At 49.2% G+C, this 15,869-nt stretch overlaps 1 protein-coding gene across 1 annotated transcript in view; it reads left to right on the top strand.

Moving 5' to 3' along the window:
• The first annotated feature begins 1,599 nt into the window (after window positions 1-1,599).
• Window positions 1,600-15,869, top strand: part of LOC148515351 (uncharacterized) — a 560,261-nt gene continuing 545,991 nt past the window's right edge. The window contains exon 1 of the mRNA XM_088480115.1: window positions 1,600-1,656. Within this exon, the coding sequence (XP_088336241.1) occupies window positions 1,645-1,656 (12 nt within the window). The 5' untranslated portion in view covers window positions 1,600-1,644. The remainder of the gene's footprint in view (window positions 1,657-15,869) is intronic.

The following is a 15,869-nucleotide window of genomic DNA, read 5'->3' as shown; positions in this document are numbered from 1 at the left end:
ACAGGGCCTGGTAGGACACAGCGCTGCATACACAGACCTGACCACAGCGGAGGAGAGGTATGCGGGGGGACCCAGACCACGATGCTTCCTTCCAGCGCTTCCAGCAGCGTTCACCATGCGTTCTGGAGAAGATGGCCGCCGAGGAGCAGAGAGGAGGCTGGCCTGGGGGAGGAGCGCTGCCACAGGACCAGTCGGCAGCATGCAGAGAGGGCTGTGTGCAGCGGGGGAGGCGCCGGCTGTGAGACAGGGAAGGCGCGCTCCCCTGGCATGCATTTAACCCCTGGGACGCCGCAGCGCTACCGCTCTGCTGCGGTCCGCTGTCCCAGGGGGTAGTGGAAGCGCAGGTTGGTCGCCTGGCTCCACGCTGCAGCCAGTCCCCAGGGAGCCCCCTGCCTGGGGACTTAGGACCATGTGATCAGCGGGGACCCACCGCGGGACCCCGCTGCTTACCTCTGTCCCCCTTGAATCCGGCCATGGTCCGGAGCATCTGGGGTCACCGCTAGCTGTGACCCCAGACGCCCACCAGCATCCCCGGATCAGTACCGGCGTTCTGGTACCGGCGGGGTGTAGGGAAGACAGCATGGACGTCAGGACTGACTGTCCATGCTGTTCATCCAGTTGTGCAGCCACAGCTGCATGAAGAATAAGCTTCAGGGGCTCTTCTAGCCCCCACTCCAACAGGTGCACCCGACTCCGGCCGGGCACCAAACTAAACTGAGGTGCCTTGGCTCGGGGGCGGGGTATAGGAGGGGGACCTAGTGCATCCTGGGAGGCTGAAAGCTTAACTCTTTGGTGCCCTGCGACTGACGTCACACCTATACCCCAAGGTATCCTGTGGATACCCTATGGACCCTGAAGTAGAAATAAAAAAGGAATAACACAGAATCTCTAACTTACAGTACAAAGGATGGGTTAGGACCCCACGCCCACAGTGAAAGGAGATCACATCAGAAAGCTTTTGGTACATCCCAGTCTTACAAACTACTTCTAGATAATGCAGAATACATTACAGCTCTCCTGCCATTTTATCCCCGTGCAGGACTGCTCCTACCCCTACATTGCTATTTAAGGGTCACTGTACACTTTTTTTTGTCCAAGATTAGATTTCCCAATCAAAAAAAGTGGAGGGGGGGGGGGGGGGGGGGGGTGAATGCATCATACCTCCAGGAAAGGACAGAAGTTCACATCAGCTTTAGGACAGGAAGTTTAGTTTCTAGATCAATATGTGGGACATCCTTCAAACAGAAGGACTGAAGTTTAGGGCCTAAAACCACGTAAAGCCATGCTGTGACAGATAAGAATACTTATGCAATCTGAAATAAGTCAGGTAGGTCCAGGTAAGCCACTGAGTCCAGGTAGGTCATACAGAGCGGGCCCACCTGGACTCAGTGGCTCATGTGCACTGCACACCGTGCACCCATTAAAATACACCCATGACTGCACCATGTATTCAAAGACAGAAACAGCATTGCTGTATCATACAACTCATGATTGGTGTACTGTTTTGTTTCACCATAATAGTAAATGGAATGTATGAGACTGCACTGATCGCAAAACACTTTACCATGTCCATCATAATTGTTATAATATTCTGTTGACAGATAAATATAAAGAAAGGTGAAGAAGTAACGAACAGCAGGAAACATGCCTTTAATTGTGAGTATATATATTTTATATACATATATATATAGGAAAAACAGTAAAAGGCACACTAGGGGGACTTGGCACAAGAAGATGTGTAGAGGAATTTAAGGGTGTAGTTATAATTAGGGATGTGCAGGCTCGGATAGGTTCGAGTTTGCACGTGGAGTTCGGATTTTTCCCTCCAAAAAAACGGAACTCAGAACGAGGCAAAACGTCATCTTACATGGACGAACATCATCATTCCTGGACAAAAGACCAGGAATGATGATGTTCGTCCATGTAAGATGACGTTTTGCCTCGTTCTGAGTTCCGTTTTTTTGGAGGGAAAAATCCGAACTCCACGTGCAAACTCGAACCTATCCGAGCCTGCACATCCCTAGTTATAATAGAGAGAAAAAACCTAAATCCCTTAAAAATGTATGTTTATGCTTCTCCCTGTATAAGACGCCATCTATTTAACAGGACAGCAGCGGTACACAGTGCCAGATTAATGTCCACATGGGCCTGGAGCTGAGAATTCATGAAGGGCCTATTGTGTTCCACTGCAGGAGGTGTGACAAGTGCTGTGACGATGTGATTAGTGATGTGGGGGCTGACCAGTGTGGTGTGGGTGTGGTCTACATAGGGGGTGTGTCCTGTGCCATGGATGTGGCTATCTGCATGTAGGACATAGCTAGCGCCTACCTTCAACACCTTTATAGTGGAGCTATGGGCCTGATTTAGAGTTATGCACAATGACGATATTTTTGCAGTTGAGAGTTTATTGGTAAGCTGCGTATGCATCTAAGTTGCACTGTGCATGCATCACAGTATATTACCGTAGTTGCATGCAGCGACTTTATACTCGCAGTGTATTTAACAGTCGGGAGTGTTTGGGGGAGATAATGGGGAGTTGAGGCAAATACCATAGGAGTGCTGCGACCATTTCAGGGTCATCACATCCTGCATCTGCAATCCAGTACCCAAGAAACATGGCTCTTGCTTCTCAGTTCCCATATCCATTCTGTGCGACCAAAACTCCAGCACATGTATTTTGTGCAATTCTAATATTTGTCACAGCCTGTAGTGGTGCAAATAAAGTGGTATGGTGTACCATTAAGAAATAAGCAGCCGGTATGTGGTACCCCCTACAACCTTACTGCCGGTACCATTAGCTGTGCTACTGAGTGAGTCACAGCACTCTGTGGTGAGACAGACTCCAGGCAATCAGTGACAAGGAGCAGCCCACTAGATCCCGGAGTGCTGGACATGCCCCCAGAGAAACAGGGGCATATCGTGCGGACACAGCTATGTTTCGAGTGGTCACACTCCTCATGATGTGTGGCCAAGCCCATTTTTCGTGCACGCACTTTCGACGCACGCACAGGGTACAACTAATAAAATGAGACTACCCACACAGCTATCTATTGTCTATCCTATCTATCTTTCCAAAAATTCTGCACTCTCATCTCAGTTCAGGGACAAACGCTCAGGTGCTCCTCTAAGGTGTATTCAAAGATTACCCATACATATAGTAATAGTTCCAAAATGAGGATGGAAGTCACTCATCAGACCGTCAGCATTTATCAGACCAAATCCATTCAATCTCTGGTTGTCGATGTTTCGGTCCTTCAAGAACATGTGTCAAGACTCTACAGGTGCAGCACTTAAACAAATACACAGCATATCAGGCAGAGATTACATCCTTATCCCTGGGCCCCATATCTATACTCGTGAAGATGTAGGCAAAAATCACTCCAAACAAATTACGTTTTAGCGAGGAATGCATACCAGATGTAAAATTATAACCTCCATTTTATTCACATATAGGGCCCCATTTACAAATGAAGGGAAATACCAGCGGGAATTTTCGTTTAGTATCACTGTGATACAAACGAAAATTCCACTGGTATTTAGTAATACTTACCCCTCCGGCGAGGTCCCGCGAAGTCCAGCGGAATCCTCGTCCTCGATGAGGTCCTCTGCTGGGCTGCTGGGAGCCTATGGCTCATGCGCATGCGCGACGGTCCGTCTGCGCATGTGCATGACAGGGAGACCCGGCAGTACCTGGAAGGCTTCTTTTAGATGGCGAGAGCAATGCTGTACAAACAGCGGTAATCTTAGATTACCGCAGTTTACTAAATACAGCAAGAAGGTATAAGCCCCTTTAGCGAGCGCTAAAGGGGTTATATTATGTTTGGAAATGGGCCCATAGTCTGCAAATAAGCTATCAAATATGGCAGTGTTTTAATATGTGAATGTATGCATAGCTATTACTTGGAACTAATATATATATATATTCTGAGGGATTCTCACCTCATTACCTTGACATAGGGGTGTCTGAGCCCCGAAACATCAGATGTCATATTGATGTAATCAATACACTTTTTCTACATTGAAATTACACTGAGTGCCGCTGCTTGTCTGTATAGAAGTGATTCACATTTTTCCAGAAGGCACCAGTGGGCAGTGTTGTGGTCATGGGAGTGCCGGACTGTTGGTTATTATATATATATATATATATATATATATATATATATATATATATATGTGTGTTCATTTATACACATACCTTCCCTCCTATGATTTCATGGCCTGGCTGCCAACATCTAAGAGCAGGGTGATTGATAGGGGAATGAATGTGCACTGGCCGGGCCGGGGGCTTCAGAAGATGACACAGGAAGCAGAGCTTTGGATAGCTGGGGAACACATGGACAGCTGCCTGTGGGTGTTCCATGGGGTGGAGCTTAACATGACTAGAGACAGAGCATCGGCCAGTATGTAGCCGTGGCTTCATGCAGGAGGGGGCGGAGCTACTGACAGCCCCGCGATAGCTGGGGCTTCAGTCAGTAGGCTGAGTAGAGTAAATGGGCAATGCTTCAGACTGAGCTGGGCTGTTGGTGGTTACAGGATGTTTTTTTTCTGTCAGCATTGCACTGTAGTGGATCCTATGGGCCTATTTTCATGGGTGGCCTGAAGCTGTACACTCTTTTCACATTTTCTTAGTATCACTTAAATGTATCACATGGCTTTTGGAGAACACTTCGGAAAAATCTCCTCCATGCCCTAAAATTTGTATCTGATCAGAATTCTTATCACACTTTCCATATCTTGAATGCAGGGCCGGTTCTAGACCAAGTAGAGTCCTGGGTGAATATTGCCCTTGCCGCCCCCTTTAAAAAAATATATATCTATACAGTTTTTTCGTGTGTACTAAATAAAAATACAACTTACCTATATGGTGGTTTCTCTGCAATGGGGAACCTCTGAAGAAATTGATCCTCCCGGGGTAGACAATGTCTTCAGTCAGTATTCATGTAGGAAATCCCATAGTCCGGAAAATGCCTGTTTGTTTAAGAATATAACCAATGTCATTATAATACAACAGAGGCTCAACAACACTTGTACCCACCCTCATGCTCCTTGTCTCTCCAGCCTTGTGCTCCCTGTATTAGTTCCAGCCTTGTTCATCTTGTGTCACCTCCTGCCCTGTGTGTCATTTCAGCCACATGCCTCCTATGTCACCAGGCTCCTGCTCCCTGTGTATTTCCATCCACATTCTCCCCAGTGTCTCTTCAGTAGCCTCACCCCATGTGTCTCTTCAGCCCCCACCTTCCCCGTGTCTCTCCATCTGCCTTATCACCAATGTCTCTCCATCTGCCTCATCCCCCATCTCTCTCCAGCAGCCTCCTCACTCTTCCTGTGTAACAATGGCCTCATCCCTATTGTGATTCTCTAACAGACTAATTTCAACCCCACCCCCCCTGCATTTCTACAGCAGGCCTCATCCCCCTCCCTATGTGTCTCTGGCTACAGCTCCCCACGTGTTTCTCCAGCATATTGGGTACGGGATGCCAGTGCTCAAAATCCTGGCGGTCAGAATATGGATGCTGGCAAAATCCTCCTTTCCCTACCATAACATTAACCCTTCTTCCTTGGTGCCTGATCCTAACCTCTCCTCCTAGTGCCTAAGCCTAACCTCCCCCTCCCCAGACCCTAAACCTAACCGTCCCCCTTAGTGCTTAACCCTAATCCTCCCGATAATGCCTAACCCCTTCCCCAACCCCACAACTTAACTTCAGTGTCCCGGCATTGTGACTGGCGTCAGCATTCCTGCGTTGGTAATGTAAGCGTCAGAATCACGACCGCCGGGATGCTGAATGTACCCCACTCCAGCTCCTCCCTGTATGACTACAGCCCTCATCTCATTCAAGCTCCCCCATGTGTCACTTTAGTTCCACAATGACAGTACCCCATATATCACTCCTGCTCCCACCTGTGTCACAGAGCAGAGTCTAGCCCCCACCCAGGGCCGGCAACAGAAATCTCGGGGGCCCAGTACTCTGATGTCTCTGGGAACCCCACTTTCTCGCCACCACCCCAATCCGGCTCATCCCTCCCCTGCATGTGTGATATGTGAAGCATGAAAATGTTAACTGAAAGATATGGCAGCCTTTAAGTAAAGTAAAAATACACTGACTTACCACACTGTCTGTCACTGATGATGCCGCTTTAGTTCTTGTCTGCCTCTCTTGCAAGGTCTTCTTGATGACAGTGATGTGGATGCCTCAGGGGTAGGAGGGATGGTGTTTGCAGCCAGCCATCCTCAGTCCTCAGCACCTTCCTCAAATTCAGCCTCTAAAACCATCCTCAGCCCAGAAGTCCCATCACCTTCCTTTGACCCCAGCCCCCATCACCTTCTGTCCCATCACCTTTCTCTGCCCCAGCCCGTGTCATCTTCTACTCCATCACCTTCTTCTGCCCCTTCATCTTCCTCTATCCCCAGCCCTAATCACCTCCTCTGTCCCCAGCCCATTTCACCTTCCTCTGCCTCCAGTCTATCTCACCTTCCAGCCCATGTCACATTCTGCCTCAGCCCCATCACCTTCCTATGCCCCTTAATTTTTCACTATCCCCAGCTCCCATCACCTTCCGATGCCCCCAGCCCCTATTAGCTTTCTACATCTTCCGTCCCCAGCACCTATTTCGTATTCTGTACCATCTAGCTGTTCCCATCCGGGGGGGAAATCGGTCCACTTCCACTTCTAGCCCTGCAGCGGCGCTGCCTGTCTGATGTGCGGCGACGTGATATATGACATCACGCCGCTGCCTTGCTCAACAAAAGGTCAGGCCCGGCCCGGTCTGCAGCTGAGCCATCCGGAAGAGCCCAGCGCTGCACAAGCCAGGCTACAAGGGACTAGGGGCTGGGTGACCACTATGAGTCCTGGTGGCTGTGGCCCACAGGCTGGAATAAAGACCGCTGTCCGCGGACCCGTTTTGTGCCAGTGCCGTCCAGTCCTCAGGACCCCTCTGGACCTCGGGGCCCGGTACGGGTGTCCCCTTATCCCCCCCCCTGTTGTGGGCCACCACCCATATATCACTCCTGCTCCTACCTGTGTCAGTCTAGCCCCCCCATATAACATTCCTGCTCACTCCTGTGTCAGAGTCTAGCCCCCACACCCCCCCCTCATTGCACCCATAATACCTACCACACTGGCTGCATTCTCCCTGTCTTTCAGATCTCCCTCATGCTGGGAGAAAGGGAGTGTCTATAAACTACTTGCCACTATACAAGTCTATTATATTGAAAATTGTTTCAACACACTTGTACAGTGGCAAATAGTTTGAAGACTCTCCTTTGTTCTCAGCTTGAGCTCTCACAGACAGGGGTAGATCGGATTACATTGCAGGGAGCCGACAGGCAGCTGCTAAACTGTCATCCACCCCAGTGACTGCTGTTACGTGCACCCTGCATCCATTGTTATTACATGCCTCCCCCCCTTCCCGTTTTTTCTGCAACAGAGGCAGCACTTACCTGAGCCTTTTGCTGATCTCTCTGCTCATGCGACGCATAGCTAACAGAATAGGGCTGCATTCTGCAATTACACTGGGAGGGCTGTCCCAGTTGCTGCTTTTCGCATGACGGCCGGCTCCTCTTCACATCTCTATAAGGTGCGCGACGTGACGTCATGTGCGCGCCTTGTGTTAGTTATAATCAGGTAGAAGGAAGCAGCGTGCAGGCCTGCTCACTTCCTTCACACGGGGCTGCAAAGTAAAAAAAAAAGTGCCCCCCCCTGAATCCGCCACTGCCGGCTGCCCTCGTGCTAAAGGAATGGCAGCAGGCGCATCTCACCTCATAGCTTCTTGGCTCAGTGTCTGGTGTGCATGCCCATCGGGACCTCCCGCGGCGCCCTCTTCAGTCTGGCGCTCTACGCGGCTGCGTACCTGGCGTATAGGTCGGGCCGGCCCTGCTTGAATGGGAAATGTGCTCAGGACCATTGCAGCATGAGAGAATCTATGTCATAATATGTAATCAATGTTCATACACTCAAGGGTGCCAGACTATTGTAGATTATGCAACAGCACAGTAATATCACTGAAATATTGGCATACTGTAGAGATAATAGTATTGTACTTATATTGGAACAGCAATAAATATCATATAGAACTTACAGACAATTCTCTGTTCTTTGATTATATATATGAAAGTCCAGTGCAGTGATCTTTTCTCTATACATATATATTTACCAGTGCTAAATAGTAACATAATATCAGAGGGAGCATCACTAATCTAACACTATCTTCAGATGACGATAGTTAGCAGAGGCTTTCCTCCATTCTGCAGACCCCTCCCCCATTCTCCTGCCTGCTGTGCCCAGCAGGGAGGCTGAGAAGCCATAGGGTATTTGCAGAATCTGTCACTGTTCCTCTGTCAGCTTTGCCCGGCAGGGAGGCTGAGGAAAGGGATCTTTTCAGATCCCAGCTCCATTCTCCCGCTCTTTCTTGCAAGTTCTGTCCAGGCACCCTGATTTTGATATACATTTTGAGATATTTCTAAATATCACATTGTGAGAAGGGGCACATTTGCATTTCATATTTGGATTGTGATAAATGGGCCCCCATAATTTTAAACAAAATGCTTTACAATTATGTTTGAAGTTACAATTCTGACACAGGGCCTGATTCAGAGCCGGACGCTCTGACCAGAGCGCTCGCTCTGAATCAGGGCCCTCCTACCTAATATTGGAGCAGCCTCTTGGACGCTCGCATAGCTGTGGGTTACCACCCACAGCTTATGCGAGCGTCCACGATGATGGTCGCGATGGTCAAGACCATCGCGACCATCGGGCTTGCGACGAGACCCTGCGGTAGGGTCTCGGTGACCACAAGCCCTGGAGTGATTTTGGCTCTATCAGAGCCAAAATCACTCCCACTGACATCACTTGTGATGTCAGTGGGGCCGGCCCCAGACGGTAGGTGTTCCCATGGGAACGCCTCCGTCTGGCAGCCACGCCCACCAAAGGGGGCGTGCTGTCTCTCACCATCGACAGCACGCCCCCTTTGGTGTGAGACCCATAACGACGGCTACCCCGTCGTTATTTGGGTCTCGCGCATGCGCGCAACGGAGCTCCCTCCGTCATGCGCACTAGGGCACCATCGACCCACTTGCGAGCGCTCGCGAGTGGGTCAGAATCAGGCCCACAGTTACAATGCTTCAAATAACATCACAACAGTGTCAGCATTGTCCCCTTGATATCATGCTGTGAAGATCAATAATTTGTATATATTCTGATACATATACCCCTGAGTTAGGCTGGGTACACACTAGATGACAATCTTTCCGATGGAGATGGTCGGGGCGATTTACCTTTGCTCATGCAAGAAGGCCAGTACACAATAGAAGTTTTAATAAACAATGGGACAGTGTGTCATTCCTTCCTTCATTAATATAGACTGCACCGCATGTGATATCATGTGACTGGCCATGCAGTATGGCCAATCACACAATATAGCTGATGACCCTGTGATGCACGGAATCGTGGGTACACATTATAAGATGTGCCGCATATATCATCCCGTTCCAGCTCAAATTGGTACAGTATATTGTCTAATGTGTACCCAGCCTTACAGTGATATGAAGATCTTATCAAATGTTGTGGGAAGATTGTGTTGGAACAGGGCTCACTGACGTCTCATGCTGCCCCTGAACCTGTGATTTCACATAAGGTGTGTAGGGGCCAACCACAGTGGAAAGTGGAGAGCTGCCCAGATGCTCCAGGAGGCTCTACACACTGCAGTGTGCATGTATGGAGCATCATTTGGACTCGATTGGCTGCAATGAAATGGCAACAAAGTGCCATTTAAGGGACCCTGCCAGATGCAGGGGACATGGGACACAGCAGTACCACCTCCAGGATCCTGTACCCCCGGCAATGGCACCACTTGCACACTCCTCCCTACAGCCCTGGTGGCATCAAGTGCAAAGTTTATACAAAGTGTAACATTTTGTAAGTAAATGTTTATGATAATGCAGTAGTAGGCATTGTGTGGCACTCTAGCTGCTTGTCACAAGCTGCTGCACTGCGAATGCTGTGCAAACGAATGCCGGCGAGCGTTCGCTGAAACTCTGCCTCCCTCCTGTCCATCATTCTGGGATCCATCCGGATTGGCTCCTGTGTCTATGTCCTTCTGCTGGGAACGCTGCTCCGATGCCGGTGATGGTGTTTTCACGTGTTTACAGTTCTGGCATTGTCTCTTGTTATCCAGTCGAGTACCCAGTCCTCCTGCCTGTCCTGTATGCCATGCCGTTTGGGCGGCATGGTTCGCATACCATATACCTGCCGTTTGTTTCATCTGGGCGGCACAGTTCGCATACCATCTACCTGCCGTTTGTGGCATCTGGGCGGCACGGTTCGCACTTCAGCATCAGCTGCTTGTATCAACCTGGTGGCACAAGCCGCACTCCAGCATCAGCCGCTTGTGTTAACCCGGCGACACAGGCCTCACTCCAGCGTCTAACGTGTGCAAGTCAGCGTACTCACGCATGTGTCAACCCAGCAGCACAGGTCACACTTTAGCATCCTCAGTACACAAGCTGCGTACCTCCAGCAGTCTTCAGCTACTGCAACCTGCCAAGGCACTTCCAGCCCTCAAGGCTGCTACACGGCCCAAAGGGCGCATCTCATATTAAGGCCCACAGGCCACAGCCAGGCACTTCCAGCCCTCAAGGCTGCTGCACGACCAAAAGGCCACATCTAATCTTAAGGCTCACAGACCACAGCCAGCCAAGGCACTTCCAGCCCTCAAGGCTGCTAAACGGCCCTAAAGGCCGCATCTCAACTTACAGGCCCTCAGGCCAAAACCAGCCAAGGCACTTCCAGCCCTCAAGGCTGTTACATGGTCCAAAGGCCGCATCTCATCCTATGGCCCACGGGTCCATCGAGCGAGTCATCTCAGCTCTCAAAGCTGCTCCACGGCCGCATCTAGCCAAGACCATATCAGCCCTCAAGGCTGTTGTGGGACAATTACCCTAAAGAGTCACACCTGTGGCTTAACATTATCACCGGCCCCAAAAATTTATTATTAGGGTATTTTTGTGGTCCTTTATCAAGGAGCCTGGTCAAAATCCGGCTCAGATTCTGGCTGCACAGATCCAGTTTCTAACCCAGAATGTGCAAGAACTTTCCCTCCGGGTTGAGGAGACTTGTGGTGCTACAGCCCAAGCTGTAGTACAACCTAAATTAAATCTGCCTGATCGGTTTTCAGGGAACCGTAAAGATTTTAAAAATGTCAAAGAAAGCTGCAAGCTCTACTTTAGGCTCCAACCCAGTTCCATGGGTTCTGAAGCCCAACAAGTGGGGATAATTATCTCTGTATTACAGGGCAACCCACAAACCTGGGCCTTTGGTCTAATATCAACCAGTTCAGCAATACAGACAGTTGAATATTTTTTTGCTGCACTGGGGTTGCTCTACAATGACCCGGATAAATCGGCTATGGCGGAGGCGAGTTTAAGGTCCCTGAAACAGGAGAGCATAGGATTATTGTACGGAGTTTTGTAAATGGGCTGTTGATGCTGGCTGGAATGACCCAGCCTTGCGAAGCCAGTTTAGTTGGGGTTTGCCAGACAAAATAAAGGATATCCTAGTCCAATATCCTGCTCCGAGTTCCCTGGACGACCTCATGAACGTGGCTATTCGCGTCGACCGACGGCTCCGGGAACACCGAGTAGAAAAGAAATTGCCTTCTCAGCCCCCATGATCTCCGTTATGGATGGCTCCGTCCGAGCCTGAGAAACCAATGCAGCTGGGACCATTTTGTCTTCCGGCTAAAGAGAAACATAGGAGACGCTCATTGGGTTTGTGAATTTACTGTGGCAGTAGAGGTCATGTTGCCCAGCTCTGTACTCTAAAGTCGGGAAAAGGCAAGGTCTAGGTGAGCTAGGGGAGGTACATCTAGGTCTTGCATCCATCTCCCCAGAAAATTCTGTTCTTATAACTGCAGTCATCCATCAATTCAACAAGCAAGTCTCCATTCCTGCATTTGTCGATAGTGGAGCAGCGGATAATTTCATGGACATGTCCTTTTTTAAAACCTTGTGCCTGAGTCCGGTGCCCTTGTCCACTCCTGTGTCGGCTATTGATCTGGACAGGACCAGTCTTTCTGAACTCCCAGTGCTCTTCTGGACTCCTCCTTTGCAGCTGTTGATTGGAGCTCTACATCGGGAAGACTTGTCATTTCTTCTCCAACAGTGTTCACTGGCCCCAGTTGTTTTGGGGTTACCATGGATAAAAAAACACAACCCCGTGATCCAGTGGCAAACTGGAGAAATTTTTGAATTGGGATCAACTTCGTTCTCTCAATGTCTGTCCCGACCAATTCGTCTGGCTGCTGCCGTCTCCTCATCTGTTCTGGCTCCATATCGTGACCTAGCCGAGGTTTTCTCCAAGAAAAATGCTGACATTCTGCCGCCTCACCATTCTTTCGACTGCGCCATCAATTTGTTACCAGGTGCTAGGCTTCTTAAGGGCAGATTATAGGCATTGTCCATTCCTGAGGATAAAGCCATGCAGGAATATATTCAAGAGGCTCTGGATAAGGGGTTCATTTGTCCTTCTAAATCCCCAGTAGGAGCAGGGTTTATTTTTTTATTAGATTTTATTAATGAGGTGTTAAGGGATTTCTTGGGAGTCTTTGCAGTGGTTTATTTCTAGAACTTTAGAACTTCTGTCTCGATCTGTTTGGTGGCAGTCCATGTCTCAAGATAATCGGGAATTTGTCTTGGCATGTGATGTATGTTCTAGAAATAAGACACTCAGGACTACTCCGCAAGGTCTGCTGTGTCCTCTTCCGATGCCCTCTAAACTGTGGACCCATATTGCAATGGACTTTGTCATTGACCTTCCTCTGTCTTCCCATTGTATTGTCATCTGGATCATCATAGACTGGTTCTCCAAAATGGTGCATTGTATTCCTCTTGTCAAGTTACCATCTGCCAAGGAGTTGTCAGCACTATTTTTACAGCATGTCTTCAGGCTTCGTGGGCTTCTAGTGAATATTGTCTCAGATCATGGGACGCAATTTGTTGCCCATTTTGGAGATGTTTCTGTGCTGATCTAGGTATCAATGTGAGCTTATCCTCAGACTAACATCCACAGTCCAACGGTCAGACGGAACGTGCCAATCAGTTCCTGGAACAGTACTGCCGCTGTTTCATTTTGAAGTGTCAAGACAACTAGGTTTCACTTTCGCCCTTTGCGGAATTTGCTTATAACAACTCCTGCCATTCTGCTTTCTCCGTCTATCCCTTTTACTGCAACTCTGGGATGCATCCTACTCTACTCTTTTGAGTCCTCGATAACCAGATGGGCCCATTTCATATAATTTTCATTGTTCTCTCCTGAAGCCAGTGTTCCTTTTACTCCAGGTTTACTTCTAGGTGTTCAATCAGGCCTCCATCAGTGATCATCCAGGAGCGCCAGGAATTTGTTGTGGAGAAGATTCTGGACTCTAGAATTTCTCATGGATGTCTTCAATTTCTAGTCCACTGGAAAGGGTATAGACCAGAGGAGTGTTCCTGGGTTCCAGAAAAGTCTTTGCATGCTTCTACCCTGAAGAGAAAATTCTTTGAGGACTTTCCGGACAAACCAGGGTCTAGGGGTTCCTTAACCCCTCGTCAAGGGGGGGTACTGATACAAGCCGCCACACTGCAAATGCTGGGATCCATCTGGATTGGCTCCTGCATCTTTGTCCTTCTGCTGGGAACGTTGCTCCGATGCTGTTGATAGCGTTTTCATGTGTTTCCGGTTCTGGCATTGTCTCCTGTTATCCAGTGGAGTACCCAGTCCTCCTGCCTGTCCTTTATAACTGCCGTTTGTGTCATCTGGGTGGCACGGTTCGCATACCATCTACCTGCCGTTGTGTCATCTGGGTGGCATGGTTCGCATACCATCTACCTGCCGTTTGTGTCATCCAAGTGGCACAATCCGCACTTCAGCATCAGCTGCTTGTGTCAACCAGGTGGCACAAGCCGTACTCCAGCATCCACAGTATGCAAGCCAGCATACTCACGCTTGTGTCAACCCGTCGGCACAGGCTGCACTCCAGCATCAGTTGGTTGTGTCAACCTGGCGGCACAGGTCGCACTCCAGCGTCAGCCGCTTGTGTCAACCCGGCGACACAGACCGCACTCTAGCATCTAAAGTACGCAAGTCAACATACACAAGCCTGTGTCAACTCAATGACACAGATCACACTTCAGCATCCTTAGTATGCAAGCCGCGTACCTCCAGCAGTCTTCAGCTACTGCAGCCAACCAAGGTACTTCCAGCCCTCAAAGCTGCTACATGGCCCAAAGGCCGCATTTCATCTTAAGGCCCACAGGCCTCCGCCAGCCAAGGCACATCCAGCCCTCAAGGCTGCTGCTCGGCCCAAAGGCCGCATCTCATCTTACAGGCCCTCGGGCCACAGCCTGCCAAGGTACTTCCAGCCCTCAAGGCTGCTACATGGCCCAAAGGCTGCATCTCATCTTAAGGCCCACAGGCCACAGCCAGCCAAGGCACTTCCACCTGTAAAGGCTGTTACATGGTCCAAATGGCGCATTTCATCCTATGGCCCACAGGTCCATTGAGCAAGTCATCTCAGCTGTCAAAGTTGCTCCACGGCTGCATCTAGCCAAGACCATACCAGCCCTCAAGGCTGTTGCGGGACAATTACCCTAAAGAGTCACACCTGTGGCTTAACACTGCTGTGGAACTACTCAACCCAACATGCCCGGCTACAGCTTTAGAATCTCAAATAAACCTGTAGCAGGACATGCAGGGTTGTATAGTCCACTCCACAGTAGCTGAAGTGCCACACATTGCCTACTCTTATGCTAATGGACCCTAGTCAGGGAAATTGCCTCCTGCTTTAGTTCTACACTGAAACCTTGGATCTAATTATAGAAGTTTATTATGAACATGTAGGGCAACATTTACTAAGTGGTGGTTTCTAAATCTCTGCAGTTTTGCATTCCACCGATTTACTAAAGCCAAATGTGCAACAAAACCACTGAGAAAGCACACTTAAGAAAAGAATAGAGGAAACCAGAATTGGTTGAGTACTGGTTGAGTGAGAGCCAGCCACCCCACAGGCAGGGGGAGTGCTAGATGGCTAGAAGAACGGTCATTAGATAGCAGGTAAAAGCCCTGCCAAAATGCAATAGGAGTACAAACCTTTTCAATGGACCTAGCTCCATGGTTCAAGTAGTGGGTCCCAGCCTCATGAATAATTCAGGTGGGTCCTAGCCCTGCTGTAAATATGGCCCACAGCAAGATGCCTGTATCATTGGGAATGCAATATCAAAGTCTGGTAAGAAATCAGTGCTTGAAATTATGCCGACATTTGGACAAAGCTTGGTGATTACCTGGATGCATTCCTGGAGAACAAGGGTGAGGCAAGAGAGAGACCTGCTTAACACACCTGAATGGGAAGAAGCCACATGACAGGTCAGCCACTACATGTTCTACAAGGCCCACCCAGCAGTTTATAGGATATATGATGAGCCCTACTACCCCTTTCATCTAAGGGACTACTACCACCAGCAGTTGCCAAGGTTGGTGATACCCTGACCCCTAGAGCCCAGTTAAAGATGTAGGATGCAGTAATTGAATGAGCAGGGAATCTTGCCACATCATTAGGTCTACAGATGGACAGTCAGTGGTGGAAGAAGGTAGCCATTTGGAGCAACCAGCGAACACAGAGTCATGGTTTTGGTAGACCTGTCAGCAATCCCCTGTTTCAGGCTGTACAGAATATTATACTTGGGGAGGCTGCCAGTGAAGAAGTGAGGGAAGCAGAGACCATTGCACTAATACCTCAAGTGGAACCCCCATATACTTTTCCATTTGGAGAGATAGAAGATGGGGAACTGGGGAATGTACGCCAATATCAAGAAGAGATAGGTGGGGTCCAGTCTGCCAGTG

Source organism: Taudactylus pleione, unplaced genomic scaffold, assembly GCF_031769625.1.
Source record: "Taudactylus pleione unplaced genomic scaffold, aTauple2 ptg000250l, whole genome shotgun sequence".
NCBI lineage: Eukaryota > Metazoa > Chordata > Amphibia > Anura > Myobatrachidae > Taudactylus > Taudactylus pleione.
The sequence above is the reverse complement of the archived record's forward strand: the minus strand, read 5'-3'. Positions and strand labels throughout refer to the sequence as shown.